We start from the raw sequence: 25,489 nt of genomic DNA on the forward strand, positions 1-25,489 counted from the left end.
TCAGCTTGAACAACCCAACACACGTGGTCATGGTCTGTGAAAAAAACCTAATACTGTGACCTTGTAGCCTGGAAACCCCAGTGACTCAGCATTTAGCAAAAGTAATCCAATATTAAAAGGTAATTCAGGGCTTCCCTGGTGGCACAGTGGTTATGAATCCGCCTGCCAACGCAGGGGACACGGGTTCCATCCCTGGTCCAGAAAGATCCCACATGCCGCGGAGCAACTAAGCCCGTGCCACAACTACTGAACCTGCGCTCTAGAGTCTGTGTGCCACAACTACTGAAGTCTGCGCGGCTAGAGCCCGTGCTTTTCAACAAGAGAAGCCACCACAATTAGAAGCCTGTGCACCGCAAAGAAGAGAAGCCCCCGCTTGCCGCAACTAAAGAAAGCCTGCGCACAGCAATGAAGACCCAACACAACCAAAACCAAATTAATTAATTAATTTAAAAAAATGATCCTGATGTGTCAGGACTTTAAAAAAAAAGGGGAGGGGGCTTCCCTGGTGGCACAGTGGTTAAGAACCCGCCTGTCAATGCAGGGGACGCGGGTTCGAGCCCCGGTCCGGGACGATCCCACATGCCACAGAGCAACTAAGCCCGTGCGCCACAACTACTGAGCCTGCACTCTAGAGCCCATGCTCCACAATAAGAGAAGCCACCGCAATGAGAAGCCCGCGCACCACAACGAAGGGTAGCCCCCGCTCGCCACAACTAGAGAAAGCCCGCGCGCAGCAACAAAGACCCAACGCAGCCAAAAATAAATTAATTTAAAAAAAAAACAAAAAACTAAAAATAGCACTACCATATGATCTAGCAATCCCACTGCTGGGCATACACCCTGAGAAAAACATAATTTAAAAAGATACATATATCGCAAAGTTCATTGCAGCACTATTTACAATAGCCATGACATGGAAGCAACCAAAGTGTCCATCAACAGGTGAATGGATAAAGAAGATGTGGTACATATATACAACGGAGTATTAGCCATAAAAAGGAACGAAACTGGGTCATTTATAGTGATGTGGATGAGCCTAGAGTCTGTCATACAGATTGAAGAAAGAGAAAAAAAATATATCGTTCATTAACTCATACATATGGAATCTAGAAAAATGGTACTGATGAACCTATTTGCAGGGTAGGAAAAGAGACGCGGACATTGTTCCGCGAGCGGGGGCCACTCTTCATCACAGTGTGTGGGCTTCTTATTGCAGTGGCTTCTCCTGTTGCAGAGCACGGTCACCAGGCACGCAGACTTCAGTAGTTGTGGCTCGCGAGCTCTAGAGCACAGGCTCAGTAGCTGTGGCGCACGGGCTTAGTCGTTCCACAGCATGTGGGATCTTCCTGGACCAGGGCTCAAACCCATGTCCCCTGTGTTGGCAGGCAGATTCCCAACCACTGCACCACCAGGGAAGCCCCTATTTTTAGTTTTTTAAGGAACCTCCATACTGTTCTCCATAGTGGCTGCATCAATTTACATTCCCACCAACAGTGCAAGAGGGTTCCCTTTTCTCCACAACCTCTCCAGCATTTATTGTTTATAGATTTTTTTGATGATGGCCATTCTGACCAGTGTGAGGTGGTACCTTATTGTGGTTTTGATTTGCATTTCTCTAATAATTAGTGATGTTGAGCGTCTTTTCGTGTGTTTGTTGGCCATCTGTATTAAGTAGAGATTTTCTAGTAAACTTTGTCTTGTGGTTATGACACAACCACGTGGTGACAGACCTTGTTTCATTCCTGTAATAACTCAAGGACAGTGAGCATCATTGAGTCTGTCAGCTAACAGGACCGTTCCCCCCGAGAGCAGCCCCTGTGTTGTGTCTCTTGCTCCCCCACCCCCAGCTCCTCTGATATGTTTGGATGCAGTGTGGCCAGTGACCCAACAAGCAGTGCTGCTCCAGTGGAGGGTTTCCTGCACGTGGGGTGGTTTCCAGTGAACTCACTGTGGAAGGGAGTTAATTTGTGTTAGATGTGAACAAGAGTTAACTTGTTTCTGATAAGAAAAGAAACATGCACATTGAGTTACATATAGAGTGGGTTTCTTTCAGGTAGAAGTTACGATACCCATAGTGCCCTGTCTGGAATACCCTCCCACTTCCCCTTGATTTAGACATTGATTTATTGGCTTCTTAATTGAGCCTCCTGAATTATAATATAGTGAGTTAGAGCAGTGGTTTCCACATCAGCTAGAGATCTTGTTAGAAGTGAAGGTTGCACAGCACCACCCCTAGAGATGCCTATTACTTGGTCTGGAATTTGAACCCAGGAATCTGCATTTTAAACCATGCCCTTGCCGCCACGGCTCCATGATTCTAATTCGGTATATCCAGGGCCACATTTTGACCCTGGTCTAGAGTGTCTTATTTTATGTAAGCGCTACATTTTTTAATTCTGATTTTTGGCTGCACCACACGGCTTGTGGGATCTCAGTTCCCTGACCAGGGATTGAACCCGGGCTCTCAGCAGCTGAGTCCCAAACTGGACTGCCAGGGAATTCCCTGGAAGTTTTATAAAACAATAAAGAAGATTAACCTAAAACATAGAGCTTTGTAAACAGTTTTATATCTTGCACTTTAGAAAAAAATCAGTTACTCACATTGAAAGAGCAAATAGTTCTGAGAGACTTATTATGAAAAACAACAACCCTCCTGCCCTGTCTTACCCTCTCCCCCATTTCCCCTGCTTCTGGGGAGTCCCTTTCAACTCTTGGCTTGTTGTTTGTATTTGCCTCCATGTCTCAATTTAAACCTGTTTGTATGGCTACTCCTTGATATTTCGTTTTAGGCATTTATCTTTCAGCTTCTCCTTCCTCCTGCCCACCATGCATGGGCTCCCCATCACCCATCTCCCTGATGTTATAATTCTGGTTAGATCATATTCAGTATTTATGTTATTAGGGCTGGGCATTTAAATCACAGCTGAGCCAGGTGGTAGACTAGATTACTTTCCTGCAGAACTAACTTTTTCCTAGAATTAATTCACTTACATTCTTATTGGCTTAATTTTCTGTCAACTTGTCACTGGTTTAACCTCAGACTTCTCTGGAGACATTAATACATCATCTATTTGATCAGTTTCTTCTTGATTGGCCCCACTCTGGACTGGCTTTCCTTTGTGCCTAAGGTATTGCCGTTATCATGGACTTTCCTCTGTTGAATCTCCTGTTGTTTGTGTAACCTTTTCCTCTCATGGTTTATTACCTCGTCCAGTAGAGACCTGCTGTGGAAGGGGTGCATGGGAAGTAATTTTTTGAGAGACGTTGCATGTCTGAAAGTGTCTTGTTCTCTCATACTCGATTGAGTATGAAATTGTAGGTTGGTGTTCGTTTTCCTTTAGAATTTTGAAGGCATCGTTACTTTTTCATCTAGCATCTTGTGTTGCTGTGGAGAAGTCTGAGACCGTTCTGAGTGCTGACCTTTGTATGTGACTCTCTCCCTTCTGTTGCCAGTGTTCTGAGATTCACACTGACGTGCCTTGGCAAAGGTCTATTGGTGCATTGTGCTAGGCTCTTGCTGAACCTTTTCAGAATGGACTTTAATCCTTCATTTCTGGGAAACTTTCTTGAATTACTTGTTAATGATTTCCTACCTTTGGTTTTCTGATTTTGCTTTCTGGAATTCCTGTTATTCAGATGTTGGATCTCCTGGACTTACCTGTTTTTCTCCTCTTTTCTCTCCTTGCCTCCCCTATCCCCCATTTTCTTGTTTTTTGACCTCCTTTGTAGATTTCCCCAAGTTGATTCTCTGAAGCTTCATTTTTCTTTTTTTTTTTTTAATTTTTATTTATTTTTTTGGTTGCATTGGGTCTTCGTTGCTGTGTGCAGGCTTTTTCTAGTTGCGGCGAGTAGGGGCTACGCTTGTGGTGCGTGGGCTTCTCATTGTGGTGGCTTCTCTTGTTGTGGAGCACGGGCTCTAGGCGTGCAGGCTCAGTAGTTGTGGCTCGCAGGCTCTAGAGTGCAGGCTCAGTAGTTGTGGTGCACGGGCTTCGTTGCTCCGCGGCATGTGGGATCTTCCCGGACCAGGACTTGAACCCATGTCCCCTGCATTGGCAGGCGGATTCTTAACCACAGCGCCACCTGGGAACACCAGTCCTGTTTTGTTGTTTTTAATAGGACCTTGGGACTTCCCTGGCGGTCCAGTGGTTAAACTCCATGCTTCCACTGCAGGGGGCAGGAGTTCGAACCCTGGTTGGGGAACTAAGATCCCACATGCCGCACAGCACGGGCAAAAAAAAAAATATGACCTCATTCCAGGGTTGCAATATCTTCCTATCTCTGAGGACGTTAATTAATATGCTGTGTTGAAGCTTTCATCTCCTGCGTGATGTTTTCTTACCCCTTTCTGTTTTAGTCTTTCGTGTTACAGACTTTCCTTAGCTGCCTGGCAATCATTGGTAGTCTACTTATGTTTAAGAGCAGGGTATTAAAAAGAATATATGTTTGTAAGGTGACCTGATTGGACTTTTTTGAGTAAATTTCCAATGTCCATATCTTTAGGACTTTCCTCTTGGGCTGGTCAGATTCCTTGGAGAAACCTTCAGTCTTGTCAGGTGGGTTTACCTTGAACTGCTGGCCTACTGGGAGCTCAGTGGGGGAAGAGGACTGGGTATTTTCAGCACTCATGTCCAGATTCACTTCATCTTCCAGGTCTCTGGGAAGGCTTCCTAGTCCAGAAACCTTCTAACCCCCTCTGGAGAGTAAGCATCCAACTTTTGGCCAGAGTTGGGAAGGGGCAGTCTCAAGATCATATGAAGGTCTGAATATTTAAGCACATTCTCTCTTTTTCAAAAACATGTCTTTTCTTGGAAAACATACGACTTTAAAATTGAAAACCACTTGGCAAGGTAAAGAAGATACAGAACAAAGGATGATGTCATAGAAAGATAACTAGACCAAGACTTAAGAGATGGATTCTGGCTCTGACTACCTCCACTACCAATTCTGTCTAAGCCTCTGGTTTGTTATCTATACAAGGGAGGGTTTAGACTCAGTTGATTCATTGATACTGTCTCAGCTTCTATACTCACCTGCTGAGTATTTCATAACCTTTTTAAAAAAATAAAGTCAAAGCACACAGGATTTTTTTCTGCTCCTGGCCAAGATGGAGGTAATTGCCTAGACTTACCCTCATGCCTGAAAAAAAATCAAAACTCAGGACATTGAAGGAGAGTAATCCCTGAGAGATGGGAAACAAATAAGGTGAGCTTACTGCCTTGTGAGAGTTTCCAGGCTATGACACAGGGGGAACCACCAGGCTCTCTGGTTTGAGGAGCCAGCTCGAGTTCATAGTACAGAACAGCAGGAGAAGAAAGCTGCGTAGAGGACCCAGGAGGTCTGCAGAAGATCCCTCTTGAATATTCAGAATACCGATCAGCATACAAGTGTGAGGAAACAGGATGGGGAAGGAACCATCAAAAAGGATTATAACAGTGCATTCCCACCAGCCAGAGAAAAACTCAACTCACAGGATAGCAGATAGACTATTATACCAATAATTTTATTTTAATCAGGTATAGTAAGGTGACAGACATGGAGATGACTTCCTTGAAAGAAGAGTTCATTACAATTCTCAAGAGCAGGGAGCATGCCATGCCATGCAGGGTCACACGAGGAAACATCAGGTGGGTCAAGAGGCAGGAGTGAAAAGAGAGCATGGCCCAGAGCCTCTGTTATGGTTTCCACGGGGAAAGCATGGGTGAGGCAGCGGAGACCAGTTTGAGTACGCCTAGAATTGGATAATTTGAACAAATCAGAGGGCTCTGAGCCATAGGGGTAGTCTACAGTTATGTGGTACCTGGCCCTGTGGTGATTTGTAGCAGGGCAGATAATGGCTTGGTGTGTGAGAATTAAACATCGTTGCGGGTAGACTTTGGATTGGTTAGTTTTTATGTGAAAGGTATACTGTGCAGGCAAATTGTTCACTATCTCTAGGAAATAACTAACTCTAGGAGGGGCAGTCTCTCCAGGATGAGCAAGGCCCCAAGATGTCAAAGCACCATTTTAAAATTTTTAAAACATTCAATAGGGGCTTCCCTGGTGGCGCAGTGGTTGAGAGTCCGCCTGCCAATGCGGGGGACACGGGTTCGTGCCCTGGTCTGGGAGGATTCCGCATGCTGCGGAGTGGCTGGGTCCGTGGGCCATAGCCGCTGAGCCTGCGCGTCCGGAGCCTGTGCTCCGCAGCGGGAGAGGCTGCGGCAGTGGGGGGCCCGCGTACCGCAAAAAAAAAAAAAATTCAATAAAAAAACATTAAACACGAATAATACAAAAATATGATGTATTTTAAGACAAGTATCCAGGAAAGTCTTTCATCATAAATGAACTATTAGCCCTAGATTGAGCATTGCTCTGGACCCAGCTAACAAATCATAAAAACAGGACTTGAAAGGATCAAGCTGTTTCCAGGTCAGTTAGCTGTATTCTAGAACAAAGCCCAAAAAGATTTATAGGAACATAAAAACATCTAGCACCCTACAAAGTAAAATTCACAATGTCTGGCATCCAGTCAAAGATTACCAGGCATGCAAAGAGGCAGGAAAGCACAACCCGTGATAAGAATAATCAAAACATTCAAAACTGACACAGATGTTAGAAGTAGCAGAGAAGGACATTAAGACAGTTGTTTTTTTTGTTTTGTTTTGTTTTTATAAATTTATTTATTTTTGGCTGTGTTGGGTCTTTGTTGCTGTGTGCAGGCTTTCTCTAGTTGCGGCGAGTGGGGGCTTCTCATTGCGGTGGCTTCTCTTGTGGAGCACGGGCTCTAGGCATGTGGACTCCAGTAGTTGTGGCAGGTGGGCTCAGTAGTTGTGGCACACGGGCTTAGCTGCTCCATGGCATGTGGGGTCTTCCCGGACCAGGGCTTGAACCTGTGTCCCCTGCATTGGAAGGTGGATTCTTAACCACTGCACCACCAGGGAAGCCCAAGACGTTTGTTTTAACTCTTTCATGTATTCAAAAAGTTAAGTAGAAACAAGTAAAATCTAAAAAGAAGGATGAGGGAGTTCTTTGGTAGTCAGTGGTTAGGACGCAGCACTTTCACTGCTGTGGCCTGGGTTCAATCCCTGGCTGGGGAACTGAGATCCTGCAAGCCATGCAGCACAGCCAAAATAATAATAATGAAAACAAAAAGAAGGACGAGGGGGTGTAATAGGAGGAGAAAGGAGAAGGAAAAGAGAAAGAGAAACTTCTCATTGAACTGCTATAGCTGGATGGGATTCACAGCAGATTAGACATTACAGAAGAAAAACTCAATGAACTTTAAGGCATAAGCTATAGAAACTATCCAAGGTGAAACACACAGAAAAAAAGAATTTGCAAAAGAAAAGACCTTTGGGACAACTCCAAGTTTCCTAATATATGGGTAGTTGGAGTCCCCAAAGGAGAGGTGATGAGGGGACAGAAAAAGTACTTCAAGTAATAATGGCCAAAAACTTTCCTAACTGGATGAAAACTATAAACCCACAGATCCCAAAAGCTAAATGAACTCCAAGCACAAGAAAATGACACCAAGGCGTATAAAGCCAGTGGTGAAGAGAAAAATTCCAAAAAGCAGCTGGAGAAAAAAAAATGTTATATTAGAGGAACAAAGATAAGGATGGCATTTCTCATTGGGAACCATGCAAACGTGAAGACAGTGAAGCAACTTCAAAGTATTGACAGAAAAAATTATCAATCTAGAATTCAATACCTGGGGGGGGGTGGTAAATCTTTTTAAGATGAAGGCAAAATAAAATGTTTTCAGACACACAAAGGCTGAAAAAAATTCATCACCAGGAGGCCTGCTATACAAAAAATGTTAAAGGACATCCTTCTAGAAAAAGGAAAACTAGACCAGATGGAAATCTGCATCTACACAAAGGAATGAAGATTGTATTATGGCGCTTATGACATGTAGAAGTAAAATGCATGACAATATTAGCATAAAGGCCAAGAGGGGAAAACATATACTACCGTAAATTTCTTATATTAGAAGTGGTATATTACTTGAAGTATATGATAATTTTAAAATGTATAATATAAACCCCAAAGCAACACAAAAATAACAAAGAATTATGCCAACATTCAAATATCCAACAGCTGATGAATGGGTAAACAAAAGTGGTATATCCATACAATTAGAATATTATTTAGCCATTAAAAGGAATGAATTACTGGCACACGCTACAACATGGATGAATTTTGAAAACATGGTAAGTGAAAGAAGACACAAAAGGCCACATGTTGTACGTTTCCATGTATATGGAATGTCCATAATAGGCAAATTCATAGACACAAAGCAGATTAGTGATTGCCAGAGATTGGGGGAGGGGAGAATACGGAGTGCCTGCTTAATGGATATGGGGTTTCTTTTTGGGGTAATGAAAATGTTCTGTCATTAGATAGTAATGATGGTTGCACAACATGGAGAATGTACTAAAAACAACTCAATTGCACACTTTAAAATGGTTAACATGGGGCTTCCCTGCTGGCGCAGTGGTTGAGAGTCCGCCTGCCGATGGAGGGGACGCAGGTTCGTGCCCCGGTCCAGGAAGATCCCACATGACACGGAGCAACTAAGCCCATGCGCCCAACTACTGAGCCTGTGCTCTGGAGCCTGTGAGCCACAATTACTGAAGCCCGCATGCCACAACTACCTAAGCCGGCATGCCTAGAGCCTGTGCTTCGCAGCAAGAGAAGTTACTGCAATGAGAAGCCCACGCAACGAAGAGTAGCCCCCTCTCACTGCAACTAGAGAAAGCCCGCGTGCAGCAATAAGGACCCAACACAGACAAAAATAAATAAATACATTTAAAAGAACAGATGGGATAAATAATAAATAGCAAGATAGTAGGCTTAAGTCTAACCATATCAATAATCACCGTAAATGTAAATGGTATAAACACTCCAATTAAAAAGCAGAGATTGTCAGATTGGATTAAAAAAGCAAAACCCAACTACATGCTACCTACAAGAAACACTTTATTATTTATTTGTGTATTTTTGGCTGCGTTGGGTCTTCTTTGCTGCACACGGGCTTTTTCTAGTTGCAGTGAGTGGGGGCTACTCTTCGTTGCGGTGCCTGGGCTTCTCATTGTGGTGGCTTCTCGTTGCGGAGCACAGGCTCTAAGCACGCGGGCTTCAGTAGTTGCGGCATGTGGGCTCAGTAGTTGTGGCTCACAGGCTCTAGAGCGCAGGCTAAGTAGTTGTGCATGGGCTTAGTTGCTCCACAGTATGTGGGATCTTCCCAGACCAGGGATAGAATCTGTGTTCCCCGCATTGGCAGGCAGATTCTCAACCACTGCGCCACCAGGGAAGTCCAGAAACACTTTAAAGACATAAATAGGTTAAAAGTAAAAGGATGGGAAAGAATACCATTGCTAACACTAGCCAAAAGAAAGCTGGAGTAGCTATATTAATATCAGACAAGTAGGTTTCAGGGATAATGAAGGTTATTTCATAATGATGATAGGGTCAGTTAATCAAGGAGCCATAACAATCTTAAACATTTATGCACCTAATAATAAAGCTTCAAAATACATGAAACAAAAAATGGATAGAAATAAGAAACAGACAAATACAAGTACAGTCAGAGTTCAGTTCTCTCAATAATTGATAGACCAAGTAAGCAGAAAATCAGCAAGGATATAGTAGACTCGAACAACGTGGTAAGTCAACTTGACTTTGATTAACACAGGACACCCAACAATAGTAGAATACACATTCTTCTCAAGTGCACACAGAACATTGATCAAGATTCAAAAGGCTTCAAGCCATATTATGTTGTCTGACCACACTATAATTAAATTAGAAATCATTTATCACAAGGATCCTTGGGAAATCTCTAAATATTTGGAAACAAAATAACACACTTCTAAGTAACCCATAGATCAAAGAAGAAACCAAAAGAGAAATTGGAAAGTAGTCTGACTGACTTGAAAATGGAAACACAACATATCAGAATTTGTGGGATGTCACTAAAGCAGAACTTAGAGAAGTAATTTATAGCACTACCCACTAAAGAATGTCACTAGACATTCGGCTCCACAAGGATTGAATATAAGCCACTGCAGCCATTGACCTTCGACACACCCTGAAAAGAGTTCAGGACAGAGATCAGGAATGAGGCACTCTGTGCTCTGGGAAAGCTGGCAGAACAGACCATAAGATAGTTAGATATTTTCAGGAGAAATTTTTTATGAACCTGGATTCTTGCATCTTCCCTTAGAAAAGCACTAAATCATTAACTAAGATTTCCATTCCTTGTGACTAGCAGCAAACTTCTACTGAGATGTCTGCTTGGTTGCACCTACCCCTTTTGCCAAAATCACATATGTACTGACCTCTCCCCTTACCTCTTCTGAACAGTTTCTTGAGCTATCTGAGAGGCTCTCTCCCAGGCTACAGTCCTCAGTAAGACACTGGATAAACTCCACTCACAGCTTGTACGTTGTGCGGTTTTGTTTTTGTTTTTTTAAGTAGCAGTAAACACCTATATTAGGAAAAAGGCAAGGTCTCAGGTCAATGATCTCAGCTATATTAATATCAGACAAGAAGATTTCATGGGACTTCCCTGGCGGCACAGTGGTTAATAATCCACCTGCCAATGCAGGAGACACGGGTTCGATCCCTGGTCTGGAAAGATCCCACATGCCGCGGAGCAACTAAGCCCGTGTGCCACAACTACTGAGCCTGTGCTCTAGAGCCTGCGAGCCACAACTACTGAAGCCCGCGCACCTAGAGCCTGTGCTCCACAACAAGAGAAGCCACCGCAATGAGAAGCCCACGCACCACAACAAAGAGTAGCCCCCACTCGCCACAACTAGAGAAAGCCCGCACACAGCAACGAAGACCCAATGTAGCCAAAAATAAATAAATAAATAAATAAGTTTACAAAAAAGAATCTGCCTGCCAGTGCAGTGGATGCAGGTTCCGTCCCTGGTCTGGGAAGATCCCACATGCCGCCGAGCAACTAAGCCCGTACACCACAACTACCGAAGCCCGTGAGCCCTAGAGCCCGTGCGCCACAACTACTGTGCCCGCATGCTGCAACTACTGAAGCCCACGTGCCTAGAGCCCGTGCACGGCAACTAGAGAAGCCACTGCAATGAGAAACCCGCGCACCGCAACGAAGAGTAGTCCCGGCTCACCACAATTAGAGAAAGCCCGCGCGCAGCAAGACACAACGCAGCCAAAAAAAAAAAAAAAAATCTAGAGGGAATTCCCTGGCGGTCCAGTGGTTAGGAATCTGTGCTTTCACTGCTGCTGCCTGGGTTCAATCCATGGTTGGAGAACTAAGATCCCACAAGCTGCCCCCACCCCCAAATAATCTAGAAAAAGAAATTTGAAGTAAGTGGAAGAAAACAAGTAAGGATCTAAGTGGGTATCAATGAAATAGAAAACTATAGAGAATAATCAGTGAAACCAAAAGATGATTCTTTAACAAGATCAATAAAATTGATAAATCTCTAGCCAGACTGCTCAGGCGATGGGGGGGAAAAAAGAGGAAGACAAAATTACCAATCTCAGGGATGAGAGTGGTGACTGCTACAGATTCCACAGATATTAAAAGAGAATGTTACAGGGAATTCCCTGGCAGTCCGGTGGTTAGGACTCTGCGCTTTCACTGCCAAGGGCCTGGGTTCAATACCTGGTCAAGGAACTGAGATCCTGCAAGCTGTGCGGCACATCCAAAAAAAAGAGAGAGAGAATGTTATGAACAACTTCATGTCAACAAATTCCACAACTTAGATGAAATGGACAAATTCCTTGAAAGATCCAAAATACAAACACTCTCTCAAGAAGTAATAGCTAACCTGAAAAGCCCTACATTTATTAAAGAAATTGGAATTGTAGTTGAAAACCTTCCCACAAAGAAAACCTTAGGCTTGTGTGCCTTCACTGAGGAATTCTATCAAATATTTAAGGAGGAAATAATATCAATTTTACACAAACCGTTCCCAAAAAATTTAAGAGAAGGGAATACGTCTCACCTCAGCTCATTCTATGAGACCAGCATTACCCTGACACCAAAACCGGGCAAAGATATTACAAGAAGAGAAAAACATACTGAGATATCACTACCCAAGAGAAAAGGAAATATCTGTTCATGCAAAAACTTGTACATGATATTCATAGCAGTTTTATTTGTAATAGCGAAACACTGGAAACAACACAAATGTCCACCAACAGGTGAGTGAATTGTGGTACATCCATCCAGTAGAATGCTACTCGGCAATTAAAAGGGACTATCGATACATGCATCACTGTGGGAGTCTCAGTTATGCTAAGTGAGAGAAGTCATATACAAAAGAGTACACCCTGTATGATTCCATATATCTAAAACTAGAAAATGCACGCTAATCTATAGAGACAGAAAGCAGGTCAATTGTTGCTTGGGGAAGGAGAGGAAAGGGACAGTGGGAGGGAGACATTGCCAAGGGGCACAAGGAGACTTTTGGGTGTGACAGATACGTTTACTTCATGGATTTATACACAAGTCAGAATGCGCCATGTAGCACAATTTCAACTTGTAACACTTGGGATGTCCACTTAATTGGGTTTTTTTTAATGTTATTTATTTATTTTTTTTGCTGTACTGCGTGGCATGTGGAACTTCCCCGACCAGGGATCAAACCCGAGTCCCTGCAGTGGAAGCACCGAGTCTTAACCACTGGACCACCAGGGAAGTGTACTTAATTGTATTTTAGTTGTACGACAACGAAGAATTGTTTTTTAAATAAGGTAGTTATCATTATTGTTGTTGTTATTATTTGGCCGCGGCACATGGCTTGCAGGATCTCAGTTCCTGGACGAGGGATTGAACCTGGGCCCCGGCAGTGTAAGTGCTGAATCCTAACCATAGACCACCAGGGAACTCCTGGTATTATTTTTAAAAAATAAAATTAAAGTATACAGCTGGGAAAGGAAATACTGCTTTCCATTGTTGGTTGGCAACTATCTCTAAGAGGAAGAAGTATGTTTTCCTTTCTCTCCAGGACCTAGAGAAAAACCTCTGTGCTGGGTTAATATCAGCCACTGGGAAGATCAGTCATCTGAGATTCTGGATTCTCAAAAAGACTGTCTGCAGAGGCTGACCTTTGCTGTAGACTCATATCTTAAAGAACTTTATCTGGACTCAAATGTCCTCCCTTCAGGAACAGAACAGAAGTTCCCAAGTGTTGGTCACCGAGGTCCTGCAGAGAACAGTCCTCTTTTCTACATCTTTCCTTTTGATGCTCTCAACATCCTGGCAAGACCTGAGGAGGTGAAGGCACCTCACCTGCAGCTGTCCCAGGCCACCGGAAGTGGGCGTGGATCCCACACCCCAGAGTGGGGCTCAGTCTGACAAGTACTTCCAACCCCACTCCTCACCAGTCCCTTTCCATCCCAGAAGAGGGCTCCCCTCCCCACCCATTTTGCACATGGGGAAATGGAGGCCAGGGAGGTCCTGCCTGGTCTTGTTCCAGGACAGTGCAGCTGGAGGTCGCTCTCCGCTGCAGGGGACCTGCCAGCGGGGCCACCGTGATGTCTCCTGCCTCGAATGGCCTCTGGCAGGGCTTGGTGGAATTCCCCTGGCAGGAATTTGGGTGAGGCAGGCAGGGGTTAGCATCCCAGACTGAAGCCAGGCCACCTGGCTCACTTCTCGGCATCTCCAGTTCTAGCCCTTTGACCTTGGACAGGTTACTCAACCTCTCCCTGATTCAGCTCACTCACCTGCAAAATGGAGGTGGTAATAGCACTCACCTCCTGCAAGTGCAAAGAGAATTAAAAGGGTGTAAAGCCATCGGAACAGTGCTTGGCCCCGAGAGAGGCTACAGAAGCACTCTTAAATAAATAAATGGCTTCAGCCCTGTCTAGTCCCGAGGTTTGGGCTCCTGCCATTCCCACCCAGAGAGCCCTGGGTGGAGGCCCCACTGATGCTACAGAGCATCTGCCCTGTGCCCCCCACGCAGCAGGCACTTTCCAATCCTTCTGTCAGCCTCACTCCAGCAGGATAAGGGGAGGCTTCGTGAGCCTCGTTCCCAAGATGAGGGAACAGACCCCGAGGGGACCACACCACCAGCAGGTGACAGGGTGGGACCAGGCCAGGTCTGTCTGCCTCTGAGACTGGGCCTAGGAGAGGACCGGCCCAAGCGACGCCCACCTAGCGCCTCCTTGGTCTGGAACTCGGGCTGGGGCCGGCCTGGAGGGCACGCTCTGCCCACCAGGCTGCGTGACTTCTGGGGTGTCCCTGCCTGCATAGTAGCCTCACTGGTGGTCGTAAGGGCCCCTCGAAGGGGCCCTGGACACCTGCGTGGGAACAAGGGCAGCCCACCTCTCTCCAGCTGTTTCATGCTCCAGCCCAGCCAGTGCATCGCGTGCATGCATCTGAGAGGCGGGGAGATTGAGAACAGCTGCCTCCGCCTGGATTCTCCCAGAACTCGCCTGGCAACACCCGGCCAAGGTCCTCACACCATCCTGGTAAGAATCTCTTTGAGTGGTCATGTTCGTCACATTCAAGGTTTGTGGGCAGATGAGGGCCAGGGATGGGCAGGGAGCGAGGGGCAGGAGGGACACAGACAGCTTGGCGTTTCTCCAGCCGGGAGCTGCAGGACACGGGCATATCAGCTTGCCTGGCCCTGGGCCGGCTTCCTCATCCTTCTCCTCTCTGTGGCCCCTTCTACCCCCACCCGCTTTGCCTTCTCCTGGGGAGCCTGAGCCCCCTGTCCCAGAGCGGGGGACACAGGGAGATACTTCTGTGGCTCCCAAGCCACTGGGCAGGCTCATGTCTTTAAAGCAAGGAGGCCAGGGAGGGGCCAGGACCCCAGGATGGAGCACTGAGAGCTGGAAGGGATGGTGGACAGAGGAGAGGAGAGACCGGGGGCCGGAGAGGGAGCAGAGCTGGGCTGAACCAGGTGCTCTTCATGCCTTTCTGGCTTTCTCCCGATAGGGGTTCCGCCAAAAGCAGTGAGAGCGGCGGGGCCTGACCTCGGGGCTGGCAGGCAGCGCAGGAGAGGAGCTCCTTTTCCTCACTGCCTCTTGTCGGTCCTGGGACCGACGTCACCCTTCTTGGCCATCTCCCTTCTGTCGCAAGAGGCTGTTGTGCATCCGGCTGCCTGGGGATGTGTGTAGTCAGTGCTGACTCACAGTCCCCTGTGGGCCAGAGCTATGGGGGAAGGGCAGCTGGTGGGCCCCGGGATGTGGGCCCGGAGGACCCCCACCTTCTCCTTGGCCTGTGGGGCTCCCTCCGCTGCTGGGTCTCTCCTCATCCTGCAGGATCCAGCTACCCTAGTCCTGACCTCAGTGCTGCAGGGGAGCCTTGGGCCATGGCTTCCCTGCTGCAGCCTCAGTCCACCCGACAGCTCCCCACACTGGGCTGGGAGGTGACTGGCGTCTGGTCTGGAGCCTGCCCTTATGCTGCTTGCGGAAGACAGGAGACGGCCCCCTGCTGGGGCAGCTCCAGTACTGCTCTCCCCCGGGGCCCCCCACTGCTGTGGGCCGTGCCCACCTCACCCCTGCATGCTCCCTTGGGGTCCCGCATGGGGGGAGGACTCTGCATGTGGGCCCCCAGGGCCTGGAGGGAACACAGAGCTCTTTGTCTCTGGCCTGATGTCTCTCCTCCCCAACCCCATGGAGTTGCCCACTCGCCAAGTACAGGAGGCCTGGGGGGTGGGTACCAGGGCTGGTGGGCAGTGCTGTGCCCTGTGGGAAATGAGCCTTGCCCCCTGTCAGCACAGTCTCGTGCCCAGCCCAGGGGGCCCTGGTGGGGAGGTCAGCAGCCTGCGCTCCTCTCTGGGCTCCCAACCTGCTCCTCCCCAGCTCCTTCCTCAAAGTGCCCAAGCACCGCCCAGACGTGAGTGCCAGGTCTCTGGAGGCTTCCTCTAACTCCCCGACCACAGACGGACCCTCCCCCCTTCTTTGGTTTCCGTGGGAACCCTGCCCAGGGAGCACCCAGGGGAGATCAGTGTGAGCTTGGTCCCTCCCTTTTGGGCAGGCAGGGCCCCTGAGTCCCAGCCACCCCTTCTCCCAAACCCAGCCACAGGGCTGGTGCTCAGTGCCCCTGAGGCCCACAATGCAGAAAGGCTGAGGTGGAGGTGGCATCAGCCTTTATTGTGGGGTCTGCACAGTAGGTGCTGGGCTCCTCCTGCTGAGGGAAGGCTGAGACTCCAGCCTGGACCGACCATCCAGTCTCCAATGAGCCCATCCTCCTCTGTGCACTGGATCCGGGTCCTGTGGGGTAACTCCGCCTCCATCACCCCCTCCCACGTGCTCGGGTGCGTTGCCAGTCAGGAAGCAGGAGCCAGGGCGGGTGGCGGGTCACCTGGTGCAGCAGGCCTGGGGCTCGGGCCCTGGCCCGGCAGCTGCAGAGCCCCAGGTGGAGGCAAGGTCCGTGGCCCCGGCCATGCCACCCTCAGGCTCTGGGTCCAGGCTCTCGTAGATGGTGGGCAGCGAGGTGCGCTGGCTTAGCCGCCGGCGCAGGCCAACCAGCAGGGGCTGGGGCAGGGAGGCCACATCCACGTTGTTGCCCAGGTCCACCCAGGCCAGCACCGGGAACTTGGTGGTGTCCTTGATGGCCTCAGTGAGCTCACGGGCGGCAGCCCGCGTCAGCCGGTTGCCGTTGAGCAGAAGCTGGGTGAGGCGGGGCAGCGTCCAGAGGCTGGGCAGCAGCCGGTGCAGCAGCTCATCACTCAGCCCCGTGAAGCTCAGGTCCAGCACTGCCAGCCTGGCGCCCTGGCTGCCCAGGTAGCGCATGACATGCTGCACGTCCCGCACCGACAGTGGTATCCCCGACAGGTTCACGGTCTCCCCCGCCGGCAGAGTCTTCTGGAGGTTGCTCTTGAGGCTGCGGGAGGGTCGAGGGTGGGGAGGGACTGAGCAAGGGCCCCACCTGCCTCAGACAGTGACCCCTCCGTCAGGGCAGCAAGGCCCAGGCCCTGCAGATGGCCACTTCCTAGATGAGTGGCCACGGGCAATGCTCTGAATCGCTCTGAGCCTTAGTCCCCTTTGGTTAAGAGGCGACCTGGCTGTGAGGATTAGATGCACTTGCGTTAAGGCTCCATGAGCTGTTATAAAAACCCTCTGTGTGCTTGCATCACCACACCTGCTACATCTGTTGTCTCTTATTTTTATGCCAACTCAGTGGGGTGGGAATGATTATCCTTCTGCAGAGGAGCAAGCGGGTGCTTGGAGGGGTGACGCGACCCTTCCACAGTCACACACCACTAAGGGGGAGCCAGGTCTCCAAATCGGGGTGTTCTGACCCCTGAGCCCATGCTTTTTTTTCACGTGCCTCCTCTAAGGTTGACCCTTTTGGAATAAGGATAGATGTGGGAACAGGCCCAGGGTAAGCAAGAGGGCCATGTTGGGGGATGTGGGTGGGATCTGCCCTAGGGGAGGGCTCCCTGTGTCCTAAGCTGGAAGGGAGGTTTAGAGACTGAGGAGGGTCCCCCACTGCCCCCAGAACCTCCTCTAGTTCTCTCCTGTCATTTGAACATAGGCCTGCCTGGGGACTGACAGCAGTGGGAACACCTCCAGGGCCCTCACCTGCCAAGGCAGGGAACAAGCCCATGGGCTCCAGGCTCAGCATGGGCCACGAGGCCTGAGGGAGGGGGCAGGAGGCTGGGGGGCAAGCAGGGGAGAGCACCGGGGCCCAGGTGCCAGTGGCCTGTTCCCAGGCTGAGTCTGTGGCCACGAGGTTGTGATGGAGTGACTAACGGGGACCACGTTGCAGAGTGAGCTGCTGGGCTGGCCTTGGAGGCCTCAGCTTCAGGCAGCCTGGCAAAGAGTCCCCAAAGGGCTTCAGGAAGCAGGGCAGTGTGGCCTTGGGCAAGACACTCTGCCTCCCCTGGCCTCAGTTTCCTTCCCTGGAAAATGGGAATCATGACCCAGACTCCACCTCCCTCCCAGCCTGTCCTGGGGACTCTGCTGACTCCAGCTGAGGCCCCCAGGGGGGCCAGGCCCTGTGATAGGTGGGGCGTTGAGGGACAGGCAGATGGCAGGAGGCAGTCACACGGAGAGGAGCTGGCCTTGGGGAGCATCCGCCTGCACTGCCACCGGCCAGTGACGGGCAGTGATGCAGCCAAGGGTGAGGGCCTGCAGGGTGGGATTTCAGGGCCCAGCTTTTGTTGACAGAGGCCTGGGAAGGGACCCCCCCCAGGGGCCAGGCAGCTGGGCTGTGTCTGGGCTCCCTTACCAGCTCTGGGTCTTCCTTCGGGGCAGGCTGGACCCCTGCTGCCGCTTGGAGTGAGGGGTGAGGTGGTAGATGAGCTGCCGGCAGGTCTTGTCCGAGGACTCCCAGAGCTCATAGTCCTGCGGGGGCAGCGCTGTCAGTGGAGGCGGAGCCCTGTGAGCCCCCGGGCCTTGGGGACCCAAGTGTGTGCATGCGCACAGGCATTCATCACGGATCACTGAGCCGCCCACTGGTTTTCCCCCTCCACCCCCGCCCCCCTGCCCCGTGGCCTGGCACAGAGCCAGGGGAGGCTGCCCACTGGGAGCTGGACAGGCTGGTCCGAGGCCCGTGGTGCCCGGTGGGAGGAAGCCCAGACAATGGGCCCTTGTTCCCTGTCCTCAGGCCCTGGGCCAGAGTCTCGGGCTATCAGCCACTGGCTCCCTGTCTACCCTCGGTGCCCCCCTGGGACTCACCACAGGGGGAGGCAGGACCAGGCCTCTCCAGGGAGCCCTGCTCCACTGACGCCACCCCCAGGGAATAGGAACAAGCCAGGTCAGCACGCTCTTCTTCCTCTCACTCTCCAAGCGAGACCGCACCCGTGGGGCCTGGGTCTGGGCGGCCAGCAGGGAGGGTTACCATTTTCCAGCACTACCACCTGGCTCTCTCTGGCTCCCAAGTGGACCCTTGCAGAGGCCCAGCTCAGGCAGGATGTGGGGTGGACTGCTTTCCACAAGCTGGCACCAAGCACGCTCCACCACCCAGCACATTCTTTTATCCAGTCCCTCTGTTAACAGCGGGCACACACAGTGGCAGCAAGCCCCAGGGGTCACTGCAATGGCTCTAGGCTAGCCTCACAGACCCCTCAGTGACAAGTGCACCTGGGCGTGGCAGTTCAGAGCTGGCAGAGCCCAGAGTGGGCATTCCTGTTTCACACGGGGGCTCACTGTGACAAAGGGCCGGGGGCCGGGGGCTGGCCACAGGCTGTGTCAGGAGTGCGGCACCTTCCATGCTTATGGCAGGACGTCCGCAGGTGCCGACATAGCAGGTGGGGACAGGTGTTCTGGGCAGACGCGGTGGCAGGAGGGGAGTTGAGGCTGCAGGTGGCAGGTGCCAGCTCAACACGAGGAGGGATATGCTTGTGGCTGAGTTGCTGTGGGACGCAGTGGGAACATGTGGACAGGGGTTCTAGCCAAGGGAGCTCTCTTCTGGCTCTGGGACTCAGGGGCTGGGAGCCTGGTTCCATCAATGGATTTGTCAGAATGTCCAATACCCCGAAGGGTCCCCATACGACTACCTGCCTGGGTCCCAGGGCCTGGTGTACAGTGCTGAAATTCAGGAAACGGGTCTAGGGAATTCCCTGGCGGTCCAGTGGTTAGGGCTCTGTGCTTCCACTGCAGGGGGCACAGGTTTAATTCCTGGTTGGGGAACTAAAATACTGGATGCCGTGCTGCAGGGCCAAAAAAAGAAAAGAGGAAACGGGTCTACCCAACAGATGACTTTCCAGGGCTGGGAAAGCAGAGTTCCCGTGTGCTCCAGCTGCTGGCCAGCCTCATACACTGAAACTGGCATCAGGTCCCAGAGAGGGACAGTGACCCGCCTAAGGCCACGCAGCAGACCAGGTGAGGGCCCAGATCCTAGCTCCCAGCTCTGGGCTCTTCTGGCCTGTCAACCACACTACCCAGCCTGGGGCCCGTGCCTCACCGACTTGGGGCACTGCAGGTCCCGGGCCAGGTTCACAAGCAGGTCGTGGGAGATGGGGTCCACCAGATTGAGGAAGGCCACATTCCTGTAGAGGACGTCTGTGAGGAGGGTCCCCTCGAGGCCTAGGTCCTGCAGGCAGTGAGAGTGGAGTGAGCCAGGGGTCGAGGCCTCCCTCCCCTAGCCCCCATCCCAGCCAGCCAGAGGCTCTCACATCCGTTCCCCTCTCTCCATTTCCCCTCTGAGGCTTGCTGGAGCCCTCCCCACAACAGCGATGAGCAAACTGTCCGGGGCAGGTGGACCCTTTGGATGAGCAGAGGGTCGGTGCATCAGGGGCCTCGGGGAGGCGGTAAGTGGGTCCAGGAACCCTTAGACTGGTTCCCTGGAGGTGAAACGTTCTGCTGAGACCCCTTGGCTCCTCTGGGATTGGGCTTGTCTGGGGTATTCTCTGGGGGCTCCTTGATGATCCCCAAATGCCCCTGCCCTCCTCATTCCCTTTGGGGCCCCTGCCTCTACCCACCTATCCCCGAGCTCTCCTAAGCTATGGCCGCCACCTCTTTGCTGACGGGTCCAGACCCTTCCTGTCAGGGTGGAACTCTCTCTCTCTCAGCTCATACGACCCAAAGGCAACTCAGACTGGGTGTGTCTCGCCTCCTGTGCCCCAGCTCAGTAAAGGGTGCCACCATCCCATCTTCCCAGGCACTTGGGCCAGAGCCCAGGAATCACCCCGCACTCTTCCCTCATCCCTCCTCTGCCCAGCTCTCCCCACCCCAAGCCCACTGCTCAAGGAGCTTCAGGCCTCATCCCCTCACAGCCTCCTCCCGGGGCTCCCGGCCTCCTGATACCCTTCCAGTCCACCCTAATGCTGCCAGAGCCAGCTCTGTGAAACACACACTTGACCCCTAACCCCTTCAGTGGAAACCAAATGCTCTCAAGGTTGTGTGATGGCAGAGACTCGCACACAGCCTGCAGTCTCAGAACTCCCTGTGGCCTGGCCTTCACACCCTCTCTCGCCCACCAGCCTTCCTGTCCAGCCTCCAATCCTCCCACCCCTCACACAGATCCCATCATCAGGTCCCTGGCCTGCCCTGGCCTTCCTGCCTTCACCCCTTGGCCTCTTCCTCCTGTTATTCCCATAGGCCTGGTGTGGTGCCTTTTCGGGGGTCCGTTTAGAGGATATGCCGACAAGCTGACGAGACAGGCACAGCCAGGAGGGGCCTCGAGACCCCATGTGGACCCTCCCCAAGCCAGAGAGTAACATGTTCTGTGTATAAGCCCAGGCAGGGCACAGGAGGCCAGGCCAGGCCAGAATGACCAAGGTTCATAACTGCAGAGTCCCTGAAGGTTATGGGGCAGGACAGGCGGGCCTCAAATTCCAACCTTTGGGACACCAGTGGGCAACCTAGCTTGTTCCCCAGCTAAAATTTCCAGCTGGTGCCTTGGGCTGCAGATGCCAGGCTGAACAGAGATCGTGCCTCTGAATAGTCTCTCGCTGATTTGTGCTGCTCTGTTGTTTGCATTTTAAACACGGCTCAAGTTGGAGATGACAGCTAGGGAGGATCCAGTAGAAGGGAAGGATGGCTGGTGAGCCTGGGCTGACCCAGTCAGGGTCCCAGACCAAAGCCTGCCTCCTGCTGATGTGGACGGCTCCTCTTAAAGGGCCAGCCCCACCTTTCCAGCCTGCTGAGCCCAGAGAAAGGAAACCCAGTGCAGCAGAAGGAGCAGAGCTGGGAGACTGGAGGGTGAGCTCTGGCCTTGGCTGGCCCCCAATTTGCTCTGTGGCCCTAGGCTCACTGCTTTTCTCCAAGCCTCAGTTTCCCAATCATCCACCTGCAGGTCAAAGACCACCGGCACAGCTGATTTCGGCTTACAGGATGGGGCCGATTGTGGTGGCAGCCGCTGCAGGGTACAGGGATGTGGGCAGAGAGAGGAGTGGCTTGCTCAGTGGTGATGCTGGGATCAGAACCCATGTCTTTTAAGGCAACCCAGGGCTAGGGATATGGGACTCAGGTACCTGGTGTTTGTGGAACCAGAGCCCCCACCCGTTGTGATGTGATGTTGTGATGAACAGATGCCAGGTGTGTGTACTCAATGGGCGAGAGCTGCCCGTTAGGAGGATGGGCATTGTGTGCTGTGGCTTTGTCTGAGCTGACGTGGAGAGGTTGCACCCACTGACCAGCTGGGCTGTCGCTTCCCCAGGTCCTTGCTTCGGGGTCCAGTGCAGCGCCTCCCTTCACCCTGGAGGCGGGAACCATCCTCTTCCCATTGCCCCTCAATACAAGATGATTCACCCCCACCTGCCCTCTTCCCAGCCGCCCTCCTTTCTTGTAAGGGCCTGAATGTGGACTCTTAGCTCCAGGCTTGGGAGCACCCTCAACACCCACAACTGACCTCAAACCCCAGAGACGCGTACAGTCATGGGACCCCCTCCACACTCACAGTCCCCCCGACCCCACAACTCTAGCTGACTGCCTTCCCTCCCTCGCCCTCCGGCCCAGACAAGACACCCACCCCTGAGGCCAGTCGTCCCCTCCCCTCGGAACCCGCCCGGCCCGCGCGCCCGAGGCCAGCTCCGCATCTCCTCCCGGCCCCTCCTCGGCCTCCAGCCCCGGCCGGCCGGCCGGCTGCTTGGCTGCTTCTCTCACCTGGCGCAGGAGGCGCAGCAGCTGCCGGGCGCGCTCCGGCCGCCGCTCGCGGATCGTCGACTGGATCTCGCGGAGCCAGCGCACCCGGCGCTCATAGGGCGCCGGCCCGCACCCCGCCGCCGCCCCAGCCTCCGAGCCCGCTTCGGGCTCGGGCCGCCGGCCCAGCCGCGCCCCCATGGCCGCCGCGCGGCGGGCGCCGAGCCGGCGGGAGGCAGGGCCGCTTGCGCCCCGCCCCTGGCCCCGCCCGGGATGCTCCGGGCGGGGAGCGCGGGATCCGAGGCTGCGCGCCCCGGCAGGGCCGAGGCGGAGGAAGGGAGGAGGGTTCCTGCTGGGGGCCCCGGAGCTCCCACACCCGGTTTGGGGGTGTCGCTGGAGGAGGCCCTCGCCCGCGCTAGACCTGGCTCGAGCCCTGTCGCCAGGAACTGGAGCCGCCGGGACGAGGTGGCGCTCGGCGCCTTTAAAGGCTCCGAGCCTCCGTGCTGATTGTGGAACAGTCGCTTTGGCGGGGCAAAGAGCCCTGGACTTGCAGTCAGGGTGGGATGGGTGGGTGTTCCGCTGCCGTTTGCCGGCTTTAGACAGTGTCAGCGCCTGCTTTCAGAATCTCCCCCGCCCCAGCCGCAGCGAGCAATTGTAGCATCTGACCTGTCCGCCCTGCGTGGACACTTCTGAGTTGACAAATGTTTATCACCCCTCCCTGCTTGGCTGGGGGCAGACTTGGGCAGGCCGGCCTCCTCTGCCAGCCACCTGGGAGATAAATGGGATGGGGGTTGCTGGTTAACCATCTCAGCCTGGCTCTGGGCAGGCTGGCAGCAGGCCAGCCGCACCTGCCCCTGCTTCAGTCTTCCCCGTGACGGAAGTGGGGAAGGTGTGTGGGGTGGGGGCTGGCTACTCCAGGGACCAGGTTTGAGCCAGGAACCCACTAGCTGGAGGGGTCTTTGTTGGAGGCTTGCTGCCCCTTATAGCACCCCCCACCCAGCTCTGGGCCCCTCACATTCCCAGGGTAGGGGGCATTTGGGGCACTAGGCTCCAGACCCTGACCTCCACAGCAAGGAGGGTGTGTCCAGCCTGGGAGGACAGTGTAGCTAGGCACGGGTGCCCGGGGGGTTGAGCATGGACAGCGATAGGGGGAGGAGAGGCTGTCCGAGGGCCTGTAGTAAGTGAGGGCAGAGTTAGGCTCCTTCTTCTGAGTTAAGAATTGCCCCCCCCCCCACAAGACTGTCCAAGACAGAGTGCTGGGCTCTGTGGTGCCCTGGGGCTGAGCCCCTGAGACAAGGCAGAGGGCCTGACCACTCACTGAACCCCAGCCCTTGTCGTTGCCTGCTTGGGTGCCCCCATTGGGCCTGTTCCTGGGGCCTTCCTATCCTGGAGCCCCTTCTTTCCTGCCATCTGCGACTGGACCCAGACACCTCCCTTCGCTGCTATGTAGCCAGCTTTGTCCTGGGGCCACCTTGGCACCACAGGTTTCCTCCCTGGCAAACCTGCATGACTTCCTGGCCTGCCTTCCTCCGGGGCCAAGGTGCTGCTGTCACTAAACTGGGCCAGAGACTTCAGCAGCAGCCCCATTGCCCCAGGGGCCTCGCAGACCCCTACCCAGAGCTGGCAGGCTGGTAAGACCTCCCCCACCCCAATCTCAGGGCTGGAGCCAGAGCTGGGATGATTCCCAGATCGTGACCATATCCTTCCAGAGGCTGAGCCAGGTCTGGACATTGTCCCCTCAAAAGCGAGAAGGCTGAGGTTGGGGGAGGGGGCGGGGTGGGGGCGGGGGGAAGGCAAGGGAGGGCTGAGCCTGGATGTCATGAAGGGGGGCCGTCAGGCAGCGGCAGAGGGAGTATGCCCAGAGCTTGGAGTCCCATGGAAAGTGGAGAACTGCTCCCCAGCCCCACCCCTCAACCCCTGCCCCACCCTCTGTGTCCTTGGCTGAGAGATTCCTGGAGAACATTTTCCAGGAAAGGAGGGAGGGGTGGCATCTGGGCCGAAATCCCTGCATGGGCCTCCCTCAGCCTCCTGTGAGGGGTGGCGAGGTTGACTCTTTCTGGCCTAACCTGATTGGGACAGGGGACCCCAGAGACAGAGCTGTGCCCTCAGGAATGGTAGCATTGTCCCTCCACTGGCCGGCCTCCATGTATGCTTAACTAAAGCCTGCTGGCCCCTCTGCCTGGAGTTGCCCTGGGCCGCTGAGCTGTGTTTGGGGAGACCCCGTGGGTGGAGGGCTGTGGTGTTGCCCTCTCAGCCCCCAGGGCTCATGTGGAGGTTCAGGGGTTCTCGGGGCAGCCTTACCACCCCTGGGAGCCAGAGAGTCAAGTGGACGGAACCCAGGCCCTGCTGGGGGCAACTTGGGCCCCAAGTGGGAACTTCCAGGAGACAAGTAGCACCGACAGCTGGTGGCCCAGGTGGAATGACAGGGAAGCAGGGTCCTGATGACCCAGCAGGTTGGGTGGAGGGCTGTTGCTGGCGCTGCAGCTGGACCTGTCCCACCTTCGGGCGTCTTCTCTACCCACCCAGTGGGATATTTCAAGCCCAGGAGGAGGCAGGGAAGCCCAGGGCTGATGGTACCTCAGCAAGGAGCCAGGTGCCACTGAGCCCCCTGGCAGCCACTGCAAAGAAGGAAGCAGGATGGATTCGGAACTCACTAGGAGGAAGGAAGCAGACAGACAGTCTATGGAGACAGTTTCCCCTGGACCTGGCTCTAAGGAATAGGTTGTGAGCTTCCTGCAGGGCTAGGAGTCACCACGGGGGTCACAGGTGTAGGCTCAGGCCCCAGCTCCTAATCCCCTGGACCTGCCCCCTTTTGGGGTATATAAACACGGGCAAGGTAGTTAGTGGTACTAGTTTTCTGTGGCTGTCATAACAAATTACCACAAACTTGGTAATGGCTTAAAACGACAGAAATGTATTCGCTCCCAGTTCTGGAGGCCAGAAGTCTGAAATCAAGGTGTTGGCAGGGCTGTGCTCTCTGAAGGTGCTCGGGAATCATCTCTCTTTGCCCGTTGCCAGCTTCTGGCGATGGCCAGCAGTTCTC

General features: G+C 52.7%; 1 protein-coding gene across 1 annotated transcript; it reads right to left on the reverse strand.

Annotated features, from left to right (window-relative positions):
* Positions 1-16,047: 16,047 nt before the first annotated feature.
* Positions 16,048-22,662, reverse strand: LRRC75B (leucine rich repeat containing 75B). Its single transcript, XM_022551451.2, has 4 exons — positions 22,471-22,662; positions 19,829-19,957; positions 18,152-18,267; positions 16,048-16,801 (listed from the first exon to the last, which is right to left on the reverse strand). The coding sequence occupies exons 1-4, from the start codon at positions 22,645-22,647 to the stop codon at positions 16,276-16,278; spliced, it is 948 nt and encodes a 315-aa protein (XP_022407159.1). The 5' UTR covers positions 22,648-22,662; the 3' UTR covers positions 16,048-16,275.
* Positions 22,663-25,489: the final 2,827 nt, after the last annotated feature.

This window comes from Delphinapterus leucas, chromosome 14 (genome assembly GCF_059928025.1).
Source record: "Delphinapterus leucas isolate spDelLeu-1000000601 "Yukka" chromosome 14, BTC_Dleu_Yukka2, whole genome shotgun sequence".
NCBI classification, from domain to species: domain Eukaryota; kingdom Metazoa; phylum Chordata; class Mammalia; order Artiodactyla; family Monodontidae; genus Delphinapterus; species Delphinapterus leucas.

What these genes read in the sequence shown, in the direction of transcription:
- LRRC75B (XM_022551451.2), bottom strand. Translation starts at nt 22,647, where the DNA reads ATGGGGGCGCGGCTGGGCCGGCGGCCCGAGCCCGAAGCGGGCTCGGAG. An exon ending in TGCTGCGCCTCCTGCGCCAG is followed by an intron (nt 19,958 to 22,470) that starts GTGAGAGAAGCA and finishes CACTGCCTGCAG; the next exon opens with GACCTAGGCCTCGAGGGGAC. An exon ending in CGAAGGAAGACCCAGAGCTG is followed by an intron (nt 16,802 to 18,151) that starts GTAAGGGAGCCC and finishes ACCCTCCCGCAG; the next exon opens with CCTCAAGAGCAACCTCCAGA.